At 37.6% G+C, this 14,592-nt stretch overlaps 1 protein-coding gene across 4 annotated transcripts in view; it reads right to left on the bottom strand.

Moving 5' to 3' along the window:
• The window catches only part of ABCB7 (ATP binding cassette subfamily B member 7), a 115,567-nt gene extending 101,438 nt beyond the window's left edge, over window positions 1-14,129 (bottom strand). For 2 of the 4 annotated variants that reach the window (XM_037989514.2, XM_073013563.1), the window contains exon 1: window positions 13,946-14,129. In XM_037989514.2, the coding sequence (XP_037845442.2) occupies window positions 13,946-14,113 (168 nt within the window). In that variant the 5' untranslated portion in view covers window positions 14,114-14,129. The remainder of the gene's footprint in view (window positions 1-13,945) is intronic. The other 2 variants (XM_037989513.2, XM_037989515.2) reach the window with 1 other exon arrangement.
• Between the last annotated feature and the right edge of the window lie 463 nt (window positions 14,130-14,592).

Genomic DNA, 14,592 nt, shown 5'->3' with positions numbered 1-14,592 from the left:
AGATACCAAAATCCACAGATGCTCAAGTCCCTTACATAAAATGGCATAGTATTTATGTATAACCTATGCACATCCTCCTGTATACCTTAAGTCATCTCTAGATTACTTGTAGTGCCTAATACAACATAAATGCTATGTAAATAGCTGTTATACTGTATTGTTTTAGAAATAATGACAAGGGAAAAAAGTCTGTAAACATTCAGTAGATGCTACCATCATTTTTTCTCCAAATATTTTAATCTGCAGTTGACTGAATCCACAGATGCGGAACCCATGGATATGGAGGGCCAACTGTAATTAGGCAAACACCACAGTAATAACTGCAGAAAAGATCCACTGATGCATGCTAAAATTAGCTGCTGAAAGTTTAGAAAGAAATATGTTTGCATACTTTCAAAGAATCACCCCCCAAGGTGTTTTTAAATTAGCCTTTCCCCATTCATCGACCAGTCCAACATCTACCTACAAGACTTCAATACTCATCTATAAATTGTTCACCTGCAAAGTCTTTCTTGACCTCCCTGGACTGAAGGTGGTTCCCCATCTCCGGGCTCATATAAAATCTTGCATGTCGCTCTACAAAAGCATTTACCACACCTTAAAGTATTGGTTTGCCTACCTGTTTTCTCCTTTAAACTGTGATTTCCTGGAGGGCAAGGTTATGTCTTATTCACGGCTATAGCCCCAGTGCCTAGTAGAATGTCTGCCAAATGGCGAGTGCCCAATAAGTGTTTATTAAAAGACTGGTAGCATGTTCTTTTTGTAAATATAGAGCTGTATTAGGTGGTGATAAACTCTAGAAACAGAATATAATTTGATTTCACTGTTTTTACATATATGACAATATTCTAAGCTAGTAACATTTAAGAATTTGTTTCAAAGAGTTTTACAATAGGTTTATTTAAATAGATTTACTCTATTTATCAAAGCAATGGATTATGGATGCACAAAGGGCTGTTTCCCTTTTAAAACTGAATGCTTTTAACAGCACCCAAATCACATCTTGAATGCTTTGCTGCTTAGAAATTTCTTCTGCTAGATACCCTAAATCATCTCTCTCAAGTTCAAAGTTCCACGAATCTCTACGGCAGGGGCAAAATGCCACCAGTCTCTTTGCTAAAACATACCAGGAGTCATCTCTGCTCCAGTCTCCAACAAGTTCCTCATTTCCATCTGAGACCACCTCAGCCTGCATTTCATTGTCCATTATAATTATCAGCATTTTGGTCAAAGTCATTCAACAAGTCTCTAGGGAGTTCCAAACTTTCCCACATTTTCCTGCCTTCTTCTGAGCCCTCCAAACTGTTCCAACCTCTGCCTGGTACCCAGTGCCAAAGTCACTTCCAAATTTTTGGGTATCTTTTCAGCAGTGCCTCACTCTACCAGTATCAATTTACTGTATTATTCCATTTTCATCCTGCTGATAACTACATACCCGAGACCGGGAAGAAAAGGAGGTTTAATGGACTTACAGTTCCATATGGTTGGGGAGGCTTCACAATTATGGCAGAAGGCAAGGAGGAGCAAGTCCCGTCTCACATTGATGATGGCAGGCAAAGAGAGAGCTTGTGTAGGGATACTCCCCCTTACAAAACCATCAGATCTCATAAGACTTATTCACTATCATGAGAACAGCACAAAAAAGACTTGCCCCCATAATTCAATCACCTCCCACAACATGTGGGAATTGTGGGAGTTATAATTCAAGATGAGATTTGGGTGGGGACACAGCCAAACCATATCAGATGGGTAAGAAAATTTTTATTCAAATACCCATTTTATAGTCTAAAAACACTGAGACTGAGATAAAATAACTAAGATAAGGTAATACTCTCCTGCTTCAAAGCCCCGTCATCTTTCCATGATACAAGAATACTTGGTGACAAATCTTGACAATGCTACCTCATGACAGGCAATGCAGGCACTTATCATTTCTCTCCTATATTACTTCAATATTCTCTTAATTGATGTCCCTATCTCCAATCTTTGCCTATTTCTAATCTTTCCCTCAAACTGCACCCAGAATCACAGTACTAAAACAAATTTGATAATGTTACTCCCTACTTAAAATTACTTTCTAGAATGGCCATGTACAAAAAAACTTTCTGTGATGACAGCAATATTCTGTGTGGTGAAATATAAGAGCTACTTAGTCACATGTGGCTACTGAGCACTTGAATTATGTCTAGTATGAGTAAGTTACTAAATCTTTAATTTTAATTGAAATTTAAATAGCTAATATGGCTAGTATCTACTGTATTAGACAGTAAAGCTCTAATCAATAGGGAGCTTTTTTTCTGATCCTGGTGAAAATCACTAAATAAATAAGTAGGAGCAAGGAAAAGTAAAATTTTAATGCATTTTGTAAACTAAAACACTATAAAAATATTAGCTGGTATTATTAAAAGTATAGGTTATACTGACCTATTAGCACAGTTGCTTTTTTTTTTTTTTTTTTTTTTTTTTTGGCTTTTCTGTATTTTCTGATCTTTCAGTAGTGGGTTTGTACTGTTTTCATAATGTTTTTTAAATATAAAAACTTGATTTTGAAAAAAAAAACACCTAAGTATAAATAGCTCTTTATTAGGCAGAATCATATATGCAGAGTATGTGTGTTACATAGCAAGAGGAGAAACCACTGAAATGAATAGGAAACACTGGGACTAAATTTCCAAAGAATCTCCCAATTCCGCAGTGAAGTAACAACCAAAAACTGGTTACATTTAAAAGTAGCAAGTACTTCCAGGAAAGTTTTATAAATGCATTAAAGACTTTTTTATTTTGGGACGGAGTGCTGGCCATTTCAGATCTTGGTGCCTTCTTTATGTCCCACAAGCAGGAGTGACTGCTCAGAGTATGGAAAGATCTCCAAGAACCAGGAAGAAACTGAATCCCTGAACAGACCAACAATGAGTTCTTTACTTGAGGTAGTAATAAATAGCCTAAGAACCACGAAAAGCCTATGACCAGACAGATTCACAGCTGAATTCAACCAAATGTACAAAGAGCTGGTACCATTCCTACTGAAACTATTCCAAAGAATTGAGGAGGAGGGACTCCTCCCTAACTCATTCTATGAGACCAGCACCATCCTCATACCAAAACTTGGCAGAGACACAACACCAAAAAAACCTTCAGGCCAATATCCTTGATGAACACTGATGCAAAAATCCTCAACAAAATACTGGCAAACCAAATCCATCAGCACATCAAAAAGCTTATCCACCACAATCAAGTAGGCTTTATCCCCAGGACGCAAGGTTGGTTCAACACACTCAAATCAATAAATGTGATTCATCACACAAACAGAAGTAAAGACAAAAACCACATGATTATCTCAATAGATACAGAAAAGGCTTTCAATAAAATTCAACATCTATTCATGCTAAAAACTCTCAATAAACTAGATATTGAAGGAACATACCTCAAAATATGAAGAGCCATGTGTGACAAACCCACAGCCAACATCACAACATCATACTGAAAGGGCAAAAGCTGGAAGCATTCCCCTGACAACCAGCACAAGACAAGTATGCCCTCTCTCACCACTCCTATTCAACATAGTATTAGAAGTTCTGGCCAGGGCAATCAGGCAAGAGAAAGAAATAAAGGGCATCCAAATAAGAAGAGAGGAAGTCAAACTATCCATGTTGGCAGATGGCATGATCCTGTATCTAGAAAACTCCATACTTTCAGCCCAAAAGCTTTTTAATCTGATAAACAACTTCAGCAAAGTCTCAGGACACAAAATCAATGTGCAAAAATCACTAGCAGTGAGTCGAGGCTGGCTCTAAAAAATAAAAATAAAAAGATTAAAAAAAAAAAAATCACTAGCATTCCTATACACCAACAACGGTCAAGCCAAGCGCCAATCAGGAACAAACGTCCATTTACAATTGCAACGGAGAAAATAAAATACCTAGGAATGCAGCTAACTATAAGGAGGTGAAAGATCTCTACAAGAACTACAAACCACTGCTCAAAGAAATCAGAGATGACACAAACAAATGGAAAAACATTTCATGCTCATGGATAGGAAGAATCAATATAGTCAGAATGGCCATACTACCCAAAGCAATTTATAGATTCGAAGCTACTCCTATTAAACTACCATTGACATTGTTCACAGAACTAGAGACAACTATTTTAAAATTCAAATGGAAACAAAAAAGAATCCAAATAGACAAGGCAATCCTAAGCAAAAAGAACAAAGCTGGAGGTACCTGATTTCAAACTATACTACAAGGCTACAGTAACCAAAACAGCATGGTACTGGTACAAAAACAGACACACAGACCAATGGAACAGAATAGAGACCCCAGAAATAAGGCCTCACACCTACAACTATATCATCTTCGACAAACCTGACAAAAACAAGCAATGGGGAAAGGAGTCCCTATTCAATAAATGGTACTGGGATAACTGGCTAGCCACATGCCAAAGATTGAAACTGGACCCTTCCTTACACCATATACAAAAATTAACTCAAGATGGATTAAAGACTAAAATGTAAACTCAAGATGGATTAAAGACTTAAATGTAAAATCTAAAAGTATAAAAACCCTGGAAGACAACCTAAGTAATACCATTCAGGACAGAGACACGGGAAAAGATTTCATGACAAAAACAACAAAAGCAACTGCAACAAAAAAAATTGACAAATGAGATCTAATTAAACTAAAGAGCTTCTGCACAGCAAAAGAAACTGTCAACAGAATAAACAGACAACCTATAGAATGGGAGAAAATTTTTGCAAATTATGCATCCAACAAAGCTCTAATATCCCGCATCTATAAGGAATTTAAACAAATTTACAAGAAAAAAAAAACATAAAAAGTGGACAAAGTATATGAAAAAAACACTTTTCCAAAGAAGACATACATGCAGCCAACAAGCACATGAAAAAAAAAATGCTCAACATCACTAATTATTAGAGAAATGCAATTCAAAACCACAATGAAACACTACCTAACACCAGTCAGAATGGCTAGTATTAAAAAGTAAAAAAATAACAGATGCTGGTGAGGTTGTGGAGAAAAAAGAACACTTATATGCACTGTTGGTGGGAGTGTAAATTAGTTCAACTACTGTGGAGAGCAGTGTGGCAATTCCTCAAAGAAAGAAAAACAGAATTACCATTTGACCCAGCAATCCTATTACTGGGTATGTACCCCAAGGAATATAAATCATTCTATTATAAAGACACGTGCACACATATGTTCTCCACAGTACTATTCACAATAGCAAAGACATGGAATCAACCTAATTGCCCATCAATGACAGACTGGATAAAGAAAATGTGGTACAAATATGCCATGGAATACTATGCAGCCATAAAAAAGAACAAGATCACGCCCTTTGCAGTGACATGGCTGGAGCTGGAGGCCATTATCCTTAGCAAACTAACACAGGAACAGAAAACTAAATACTACATGTTGTCACTTATAAGTAGTAGCTAAATGATGAGAACACATAGACACATAGAAAGGAACAACACACACTGGAGCCTATCAGAGGGTGGAAGAAGGGAGAGGATCAGAAAAAATAACTAATGGGTACTAGGCTTAACACCTGGCTGATAAAACAATTTGTACAACAAACCTCCATGACATAAGTTTACCTACGTAACAAACCTGCACATGTACCCCCGAACTTAAAATAAAAGTTACAAGGCCAGGCATGGTAGCTCAGGCCTGTAATCCCAGCACTTTGGAAGGCCGAGGTGGTCAGATCACCTGAGGTCAGGAGTTTGAGACCAGACTGGCCAACATGGCGAAACCCTGTCTCTACTAAAAATACAAAAATTAGCCAGGTGTGGTGGTATGCGTCTGCAATCCCAGTTACTTGAGAGGCTGAAGCAGGAGAATCACTTGAACCTGGGAGGCAGAGGTGATAGTGAGCCAAGATTGTGCCACTGCATTCCAGTCTGGGTGACAGAGCACAACTCCATCGCAAAAAAATAAAAAATAAACAAATAAAGAAAAGTTACAGAGATGTTAAAATGCATTACTACTAGTAGACAAAACAAATTCGACTTCAAATAAATGAACATAATACAACCTATTCAAAAAGGTCAGTTCATCAATTGAAAAGCTTAAACATGAAATATTTTTCTCATTGTAAAAACAAGTACAGTATATCAAACTATGTCTGTGTATCCATAATAGCAAATTAATTTTTCTTTGTCTTTTAGCATCCCAAACCCTCCCCCTCTCCAGAGGTAACCACTTTTACCAGACTAAAGTATACCTATCCAATTTTCTATGTATTTGCATATACATACACACACAAACACATACACACATTGTTATGGTCTGAACTGTGTACTCCCTGCCCCCACAAATTTATATGTTGAAGTCCTAACCTCCAATACTTCAGAATGTGACTATATTTGGAAACAGGGCCCTTAAAGAGGTAATTAAAGTTCAATGAGGTCATTAGGGTGGACCTTAATCCAATATGACTAGTATACTTCTAAGAAGAGGATATCAGGACACAGACACACACAGGGGAAAAGACCATGTGAAGACAGAGGTATAAGATGGCCATCTACATGCTAAGGAGAGAGACCTCAGAAGAAATCAACTCTACGGACACCTTCATCTTGGACTTCGTGGGTTCCAGAACTGTGAGAAAATACATTTCTGTTGTATAAGCTACCCAATCTGTGGTGTTAAGGCAAACGGAGCAGGCAAGCACACATGTACATGCACAGTTGTTAAGTCACTATAGTCAGAGTAGTTGAAGAAAGAGTTCATACTTAGGAAATACTCATGCAGTCAAAAATACGAATATATTACAGTGATATTACAGTATAAGCTACTCAAGATCAGTAAAAACAATTTGATAAGTAAACCAAAATTGAAGCTTCACCTTGTCTTTTTCTAATATGCTTTGAAAAGTGTAAGTTTAAAAGCTGCTCTCCCAAAACATCAGCACCTAAGGAATATACCCTTAGGATGCAGTTTCCCTACTCTAATATCCATTCCTCTCTCGATATTGTAAAGAAAACTTAATCAGAGGACTAATGAACATCCCAAAATACAGTGTGCAGTTAAAATTTCCACAAAGAGCAAATTTTTATATCTTATTCCTCAAATAATGTTATCCTGTAAGTCACTTTATCTTAGCAAATGATGCTCACAAATAAAGTAACTCAAAAATTTCAGGATAAAAAGTAGGTGTGCTTTGGTTATTAAACTAAAACTGACAACAATCAGTGATGCTACTCCACCACGGTACCATATGCCTAATGACAGAAATGCAATGGACAAACTTATGAGGTTGCCCTGAAGAAAGTTAGCTTTCAATTCCAAATGTATAGCAGTGGAGCACATATTATTAATTATTATGTTAGACTTTTGTTTTGCTTTGATTATAGAGTTTAATCATTCATTTTACATATATTTTCTGACTGCCTATTACATGTAACATACCGTGCCTAGCTCTGTGGAAGATAAAAACAAAAAGATTACTGGAATATATCAGCCTTTTAGGCACATAAAATCTTATCTCCTCCACAAGATACAGAACTACTTGTAGGAAAAAGTGTTGCAGGAGTTCAGAGGAGGGAGAAATCAAAGTCTTACTAGCTTATAAGGAATGGTTTCAGGGAACGGACTGACCTTTGAACTAACATTTGAAAAATAGGCACAAGTTAGAGGGCATTTCAGACATAGGGTATGGCATAAAAAAAGGAACAGACACAAAAAAGTACATGGTCCAAGGAACAGGGAGCAATATAGGGTGATTGGAGGGACAATCTGTTTACAATATGGCTAGCAATCTAGTTGGGTGGAAATTTTTAAGGCTAAGATGTAAAGCCCACTGAAGTTTATGCAGGGAAGTGATGGGATAAAAGTTATGCCTTAGGAAGAATGATCTAGATGTGCTGTATAGGATGGATTGAAAGGGCAAATCCCTGAAAGCAGGGAGAAAACCCATGCATAAATAAGGGTCTAAAACTAGGGCAGAAGTTAAGGGACTGAAAAGGACAGAAGAAGCCATAGCTACTACGAAGAAATGTTCACCTACCTAACCAGATTAATGTGAAGACCAAATGACATTAAATAAAGACTTGAAAAGTATCTTTACTCACTAGTGGCAAATCCTACAAGGGAGTCAAGAGAGCACAGATGAAGACTTCAAGGAGATGGATTTTAGGAAAGGAAGGAGAAAACCAAAACAACAAAAATATCACCTTTTGCAGGTAACTATATATACCTATTAACATTACTAAAATCTTAAGTAATTAAAAGACCTAATTGTGGTCAAGACTGAGCACCAAGAAAAAAAATGCTCACAAGTAAAAAGAAACAGAATTTAAAATTATCCCAATAATGTAAAAATTATGTACATGAAAGAACAGAGATTCAAAGGAAAAAGGAAAAATTATTTAACGTGGGATTGTAGATATCTGTCTTAACGTTTTTATTAGATACGGTTTTGTATAATTAAAATAGGGAAAATGTAAAGCATAAGAATCATATACAGAAAGGGCAATTTTATCCGTTTTCATAGACCTTATTTTACAATATGGGAAAGAACATACTTTTCTTTGAAAAAGCAAAATATTTAAGATAACACTGACAATAACAATACAGCAATAAATATTAATTTTATAACAATTGCATAATAATTAAATGATAAATTATGTATTTATAATTTAATCAAAAGTTTGATATAAGTTTCCATTCTATTTCTACCCCACTGCCCAGTGACAAGTGCTCTTTATCTTGCCACTGGCTACTCAGGAACTCCATTAGAAACCCACCAGCCAGCAATATTGTATTAATCAGGGATTCTCGACTGGAAGAGAGGATATGTTTCTGATTCCCCTGAAATTGCATGCAAAATGAAGCATGTACGTATGTGTATTTTTCTAGGGCAAAGGTCTATGGCTTTTATCAGATTCTCAAAGGGCCTCGTTTCCTAAAAGAAAGTTTAGAAATATTAAATTTTCTTCCTCTTCCTAATAATCTTAATAACTAGTTAAAACCAATATGTCAATGACTTAGATAATGTTATTTATTCAACTATCTCTGAATAAGGAATCCCCTGAATTCCTCTTCTCAAGCTCCAGTGCTGCTTTCAACTAAGACCTTTATATTTCCATTCCTTATTACATACAGCCCATGTAAGGTATATCTTTATTTACAACTTTTATAGCACTGCTGCTACTCTTCACCACCCGTTAGAATCTATTTCTACCATCCTAGATGATTTCAGAACCTAGTTTACTTTTTCCTCCACACTACTCCATCTTCCCAACACTACCAAATACTAAACTCATAATTAAATTCAATTTTTCTATTCCTACTCTTAGATATACAAATATGAGGAGAGCAATACAAATTTGTCCCATTAAAAATTCATGTGAACTTAAACTTACCCTATGTTGCTCCTGAATACTACACTAGTACTAAACTAGGATTACAAAGTAGAGGTACTATATACAAAGGGCTGGTCCTAAAGGATTACAGTAAAGAAACAAGAGAGCTGCAAGACACCTTAGAGATCTGGTAGTCAAATATTACTAGTTTACAGAATCTGATGTTCAAAGGAACAAGTTATCTGTACAAGATAATTAACAGTACAAATAGAGCTCAGGCAGTCAAGTGTCCTGGTCCAGTGTTCACTCCACAATACCCAGTTATGCCCTTTGCACACCAGTTATTTCATTATTTTTAACATTTAGAAATAAAAATCCTTTAAGTCATCTGTATTTTCTTTACAGTAAGGCTTACTACTACCTCAAGACCCCTTAATAGTATTCAATATCATTCCTTCCAAGCTTACTGGGTGAGAACAATGCAGGGGACAATTAAAAGCCTTACAGAAATCAAGATAGACTGTCACTCACTCCTATGAAGAATTGGTTTGGTATGTCTTGCTCTTTTCAAAACCAAGCTGGCTGCTTCCTAATAGCTAATATTTTTCTAATGACAGTAAATTATTGTTTAATAATTTTAAAAGTCTTTCTTGGTTTCCTAATAAATGGACTATGCTTTTAACATCTGTGTCCCCCTAAAATTCCTATATTGAAACTTAATCACCAATGTGATGGTATTAAAAGGTGGAGCCATTGGGAGGTGATTAGCACTTGGAGAGCAGAGCTCTCATAAATAGGATTAGTCCCCTTATAAGAGGGGCCAAAGAGCTGCCTTGTCTCTTCTACCACGTGAGGACACAGCTAAAAGGCACCGCCTATGAACCTCAAGACCTCACCAGGCACTAAATCTGTCAGCACCTTGAACTGTGAGAAATAAATTGCTTTTGCTTATAAGTCATGTAGTTGATGGTATTTTGTTATACCTGCCCAAATAGACTAAGATAGACTATTAGTCTAAGAAATTATTTCTCATATGCACATTGAATCCCTCTTCCTGCAAATGAAGTCCACATTTTTGTATCATAACCTAATGTTCCAGGTAAGTTTGGGCATCACTGAACTACAAATAACCCCTTCGGGTACCTGTTTTTTTTTGTTTTTTTGTTTTTTTTTTTTGAGAGGGAGTCTCGCTCTGTGGTCCAGGCTGGAGTACAGTGGCATGATCTCGGCTCACTGCAACCTCCGCCTCCCAGGTTCAAGCAATTCTCCTGTTTCGGTCTCCTGAGTAGCTGGGACTACAAGCGCATGTGACCATGCCCAGCTGCTTTTTGTATTTTTAGTATGGATGGGGTTTCACCACATTGGTCAGGCTGGTCTCGAGCTCTTGACCTCAGGTGATCCACCTGCCTTGGCCTCCCAAAGTGCTGGGATTACAGGTGTGAGCCACTGAGCCAGGCCTCTTCAGGTACTTTAAATGTCACTGAATCACCTCTCACCCTTTTCAGTTCCATGATCTATAATCCGCTTAAAGACACCCTTATTTCTCCTGTAAGTTTTTTTTTGTTTTGTTTTTTGTTTTTTTTTTTTGAGATGGAGTCTTGCTCTGTTGCCCAGGCTGGAGTGCAGTGGCACGATCTCAGCTCACTGCAAGCTCCGCCTCCCAGGTTCACGCCATTCTCCTGCCTCAGCCTCCCAAGTAGCTGGGACTACAGGCGCCCACCATCACGCCTGGCTAATTTTTTTTTGTATTTTTACTAGAGACGAGGTTTCACCGTGTTAGCCAGGATGGATAAGTTCTGTTTTTTATTCTTTTAGTATATTTTGGGTCTGTTGAGTAATCACTATAGTTTCTTCATAGACATCTTATATTGTGAAATTTAAATATGAACTAGAACCTCTAAAAAGTAGACTAGGAGGATTATTTTCCTAGTGTTGTTATTAGATTCCCACTTCAGTTAATATGAAAGCCAGGAATAAAGTATTTTAACTTTTATCTACTCGGTTAACTCTTAGCAGCCAATGGCGGAAGAGTGGGAAGGTGGAACTTGCTACTGGGAGAAATTAAAGCTCCCATTCTTTGTCCATGAGGTCAGACCAACAAATGAAAACAAAACGTACCTATCCAAAAGAACTACCATATTCCACAGCCCAGCTCTAGGGCATACACTTGGTGAGAAATACATTTTACAATGAATTCCAGTAATCATATACATGTGGGATTGTGTGTGTGTGTGTGTATATGTGTGTGTATATGTATCTGTGTGTGTGTATATATACACGTAAAAGTTCATGAAACAATATTTCACTTAAGATGTAAAAATCACTGCTATTTTCTTTATATTCTACTGAATTTCATCTAAAATAGTGCTAATCTAACCCACTAACATTATCTCGTAACACTACTCTAAGGTTCCTTTCAGCTCTAAAACATTATGCTACATACTAATGATTGTCCTAAAAGTATGAATTCAGTAATTATTTTGTAATCTTAATCACAAGTCACAAATTTGCAGGTACCTCAGGTTACCTCAGCTTCTACTTTGAAAATTTTGTAATCATTCCTTTCTCACCCTGTTAAATCCATATTTTAAAACAAGGAAGGCAAGAGTTCCATGCCTTTAAGAAACAGAAAACAAAGGTAACATCTTTCCCTTGTTTTGCACACTGAGGAAATGGTAACTAAAGGAAATGGTAGGATGTGAAGGACAGAGTGGAAGAAGGAAGTTGTGGAGATAGTGTTCATGGAAAGAGAGAAAGCTAAATTTGTATTGCCATTGCCTCCTCTGAGATTCCTAGTAACTTCTCCTTTTCCCTCTTCCCCCTCATTCTTCCAGCTTAAGAAAGCCCTACAAATTTTATCTTAACTTCATCTGCCTTATTGGAGAACTACAGAACAAAAACCATTCCCAAGAGATCATGTGTTAGAAACTTTCAACCATAAAATACTTTAAAAACCTTAATAAAATCATCTGGATTTGCTTCTTTAGCCTAATCTCCTGCTATTTCCTATCTTGAATGACTCACTACAGTCTAAACTACATTCAGTTCTATAAAAGGTCCGGTTCTCTCTGACTTGTGGGCCTTTGCACATGCGATTCCTTCTTTAACTGGCTAGCTTCTAATTTTTCAGCTCTTGCCTTAGGTATCAGTTACTCAAGGCAATCTTCCCTACCTTAAGATTAGACTTAATACCCCTCACATATACTCTCCCATACCTTGTACCTTCCCCATTATTACACAGCTCCACTATATTTTAATTGCCGATTAATTTACATATTTCCCACTAGATTTTAAGCTCTTTAAAGACAGGACTTATATTTTATTTTGTTTGCTCCTGTAGAAGTGTTCAATACTTACTGAATTATAAATTTCATTCCATCAGCCTTCCACATGCTTAGTGTCATTCCCTATTCTCCCTGTTCAGAATATTCTCCCCAGTTCTATCACCAACATGAAATACTCTCTATAATCTGGTCCTTAACTTCATCTGCCTTATTGGAGAACTACAGAACAAAAACCATTACTTTTATGGTTATCACTATTTCCTCTGGATGTCTATAGCCTTTATTGTACACACTATTCATTTGCTAATTAACCCACCACTGTGTTTTTCAGTTATTTTTGTAATGCATAGATCCAATCTCCTTAACTAAACTGTACAATCCTTGAAGGCATAACTGTATGTCTCTCTTAGTACCCTATTATCTAGCACAGGGCTATGTACAAGGTAGACGTTAAATATCTGTAGACGAAGAATCAAAATTTAAGAGGTTGTTTCTCATACAAAGCTGACAATATTTTAAAGTGATATTGATAAATAAGTGGTGGCAATTAAACCTCTTGTCAATACACAGAAAATAAAAAGATACACTTTAGTACAGTTAAGTACAAATAATTTTTTTAAAAACCGTTCCTGAGTGACAGGTAATAATGGACTCAAATATTAAGAGGTACTACAACCATAGCTACATTCATAAATTAAGGATAAGTAGCCTATGGCTTCCAAAATGACCTGTGTGCAGAGAACATCACTGTATTTTTCAGATCTAGGACAATCATATTTATATAAGACTTTAGGGCGGTCTATGTTTTGGAAAGATAGTTATGGTTTTGGCCTATCAAGAAGCACGCCTGTCAGCAAGGGAGTTAACTGGCGCCACTTGTTTATCGATAGCTTGCTGTCATTACAGTGCTCTCCGAATTGCTAATTCCAACTGAGTAAAATCTGAACCACAGATAAACTGTCCCAAATTCCATTACTAATGGGGGAAAATAACCCAGCCTTCCTCGTATTTAGAAAGGTAAGCAGGCTGGGAATGGTGTCTACCCCAACCCTTAATATGAGAGAAAAACTATGACTCCTACGAGAGACTCCAGCGCTCCAGGTGTCCTCTGCCCAGAACCTCCTGCCCCGTTTCCCTTTGCTGAACTAAAAGGTTTTCTTCTTCGCCCTTTCCTCAAATTACTGACGTTAATTTCCTTCACTTACTGCTGCTCCGCGTTAGCCATGACTTTCTTCTTGGTGCTCTCGCTGCCCTGAGGTCACGAGGGCAACATTTTCCCTACAGGTCCCCTTGCCCTTCACCCTATTCTTCCATGTCAGTGGCATCTCACCTGGTAGGCTCGAGCGGTTCCCAAGGCGCCGAGTTGATGTGGACTCCACTGCGGACCTGAGCCGCTAACAGAGACTAAAGGCCGGATCAGAATCGCGGACTGCCGGCGCTTTTCGAAAGCAGCCGCCGCGGCCGCCCAGCGCCAAGAATGCATCGCGAGCAGCGCCATCTTGAGCGAGGAAAGAGGAACCGAGAGAAGAGGATTATGGGACACTGGCGGACTGAATTCGGTACCTTGTCTCTCCTCTCCTTGTTTTCCCAGGGCCCCAGACCGGAAATGGATTCTGTTTGAAGAGTCGGATGCATTTGCGCAGCCTCTTCTATTTTTTTGTTTTCCTTAGGGTCGAGCTTTGATTGTTTTCCTTACACAACCGGGAATATTGGAGTAACACTGTCTTTTTCTCTTTTCCTGGAGTTGCCAGATGAAATACAGGATGCCTACCTAGTTAAGTTTCAGTTTCACATAAACAAGGAATCATTTCTTCGTGCGTGTGTCCCAAATATTGTATCTGCTAAATCTGTCAACCCCATGTCGTCATTCTACTCTCTTGCCTCCTCCAACTCAATGTCACGCTCCCCTCTCTCCATTTTCCCTATGCATATTCTTATCTCCACTTTCTTCTGAATTAAGGAAAGATTAAACTACAG

This window comes from Chlorocebus sabaeus, chromosome X, assembly GCF_047675955.1.
Source record: "Chlorocebus sabaeus isolate Y175 chromosome X, mChlSab1.0.hap1, whole genome shotgun sequence".
In the NCBI taxonomy this organism is placed as follows: Eukaryota; Metazoa; Chordata; class Mammalia; order Primates; family Cercopithecidae; genus Chlorocebus; species Chlorocebus sabaeus.
The sequence above is the reverse complement of the archived record's forward strand: the minus strand, read 5'-3'. Positions and strand labels throughout refer to the sequence as shown.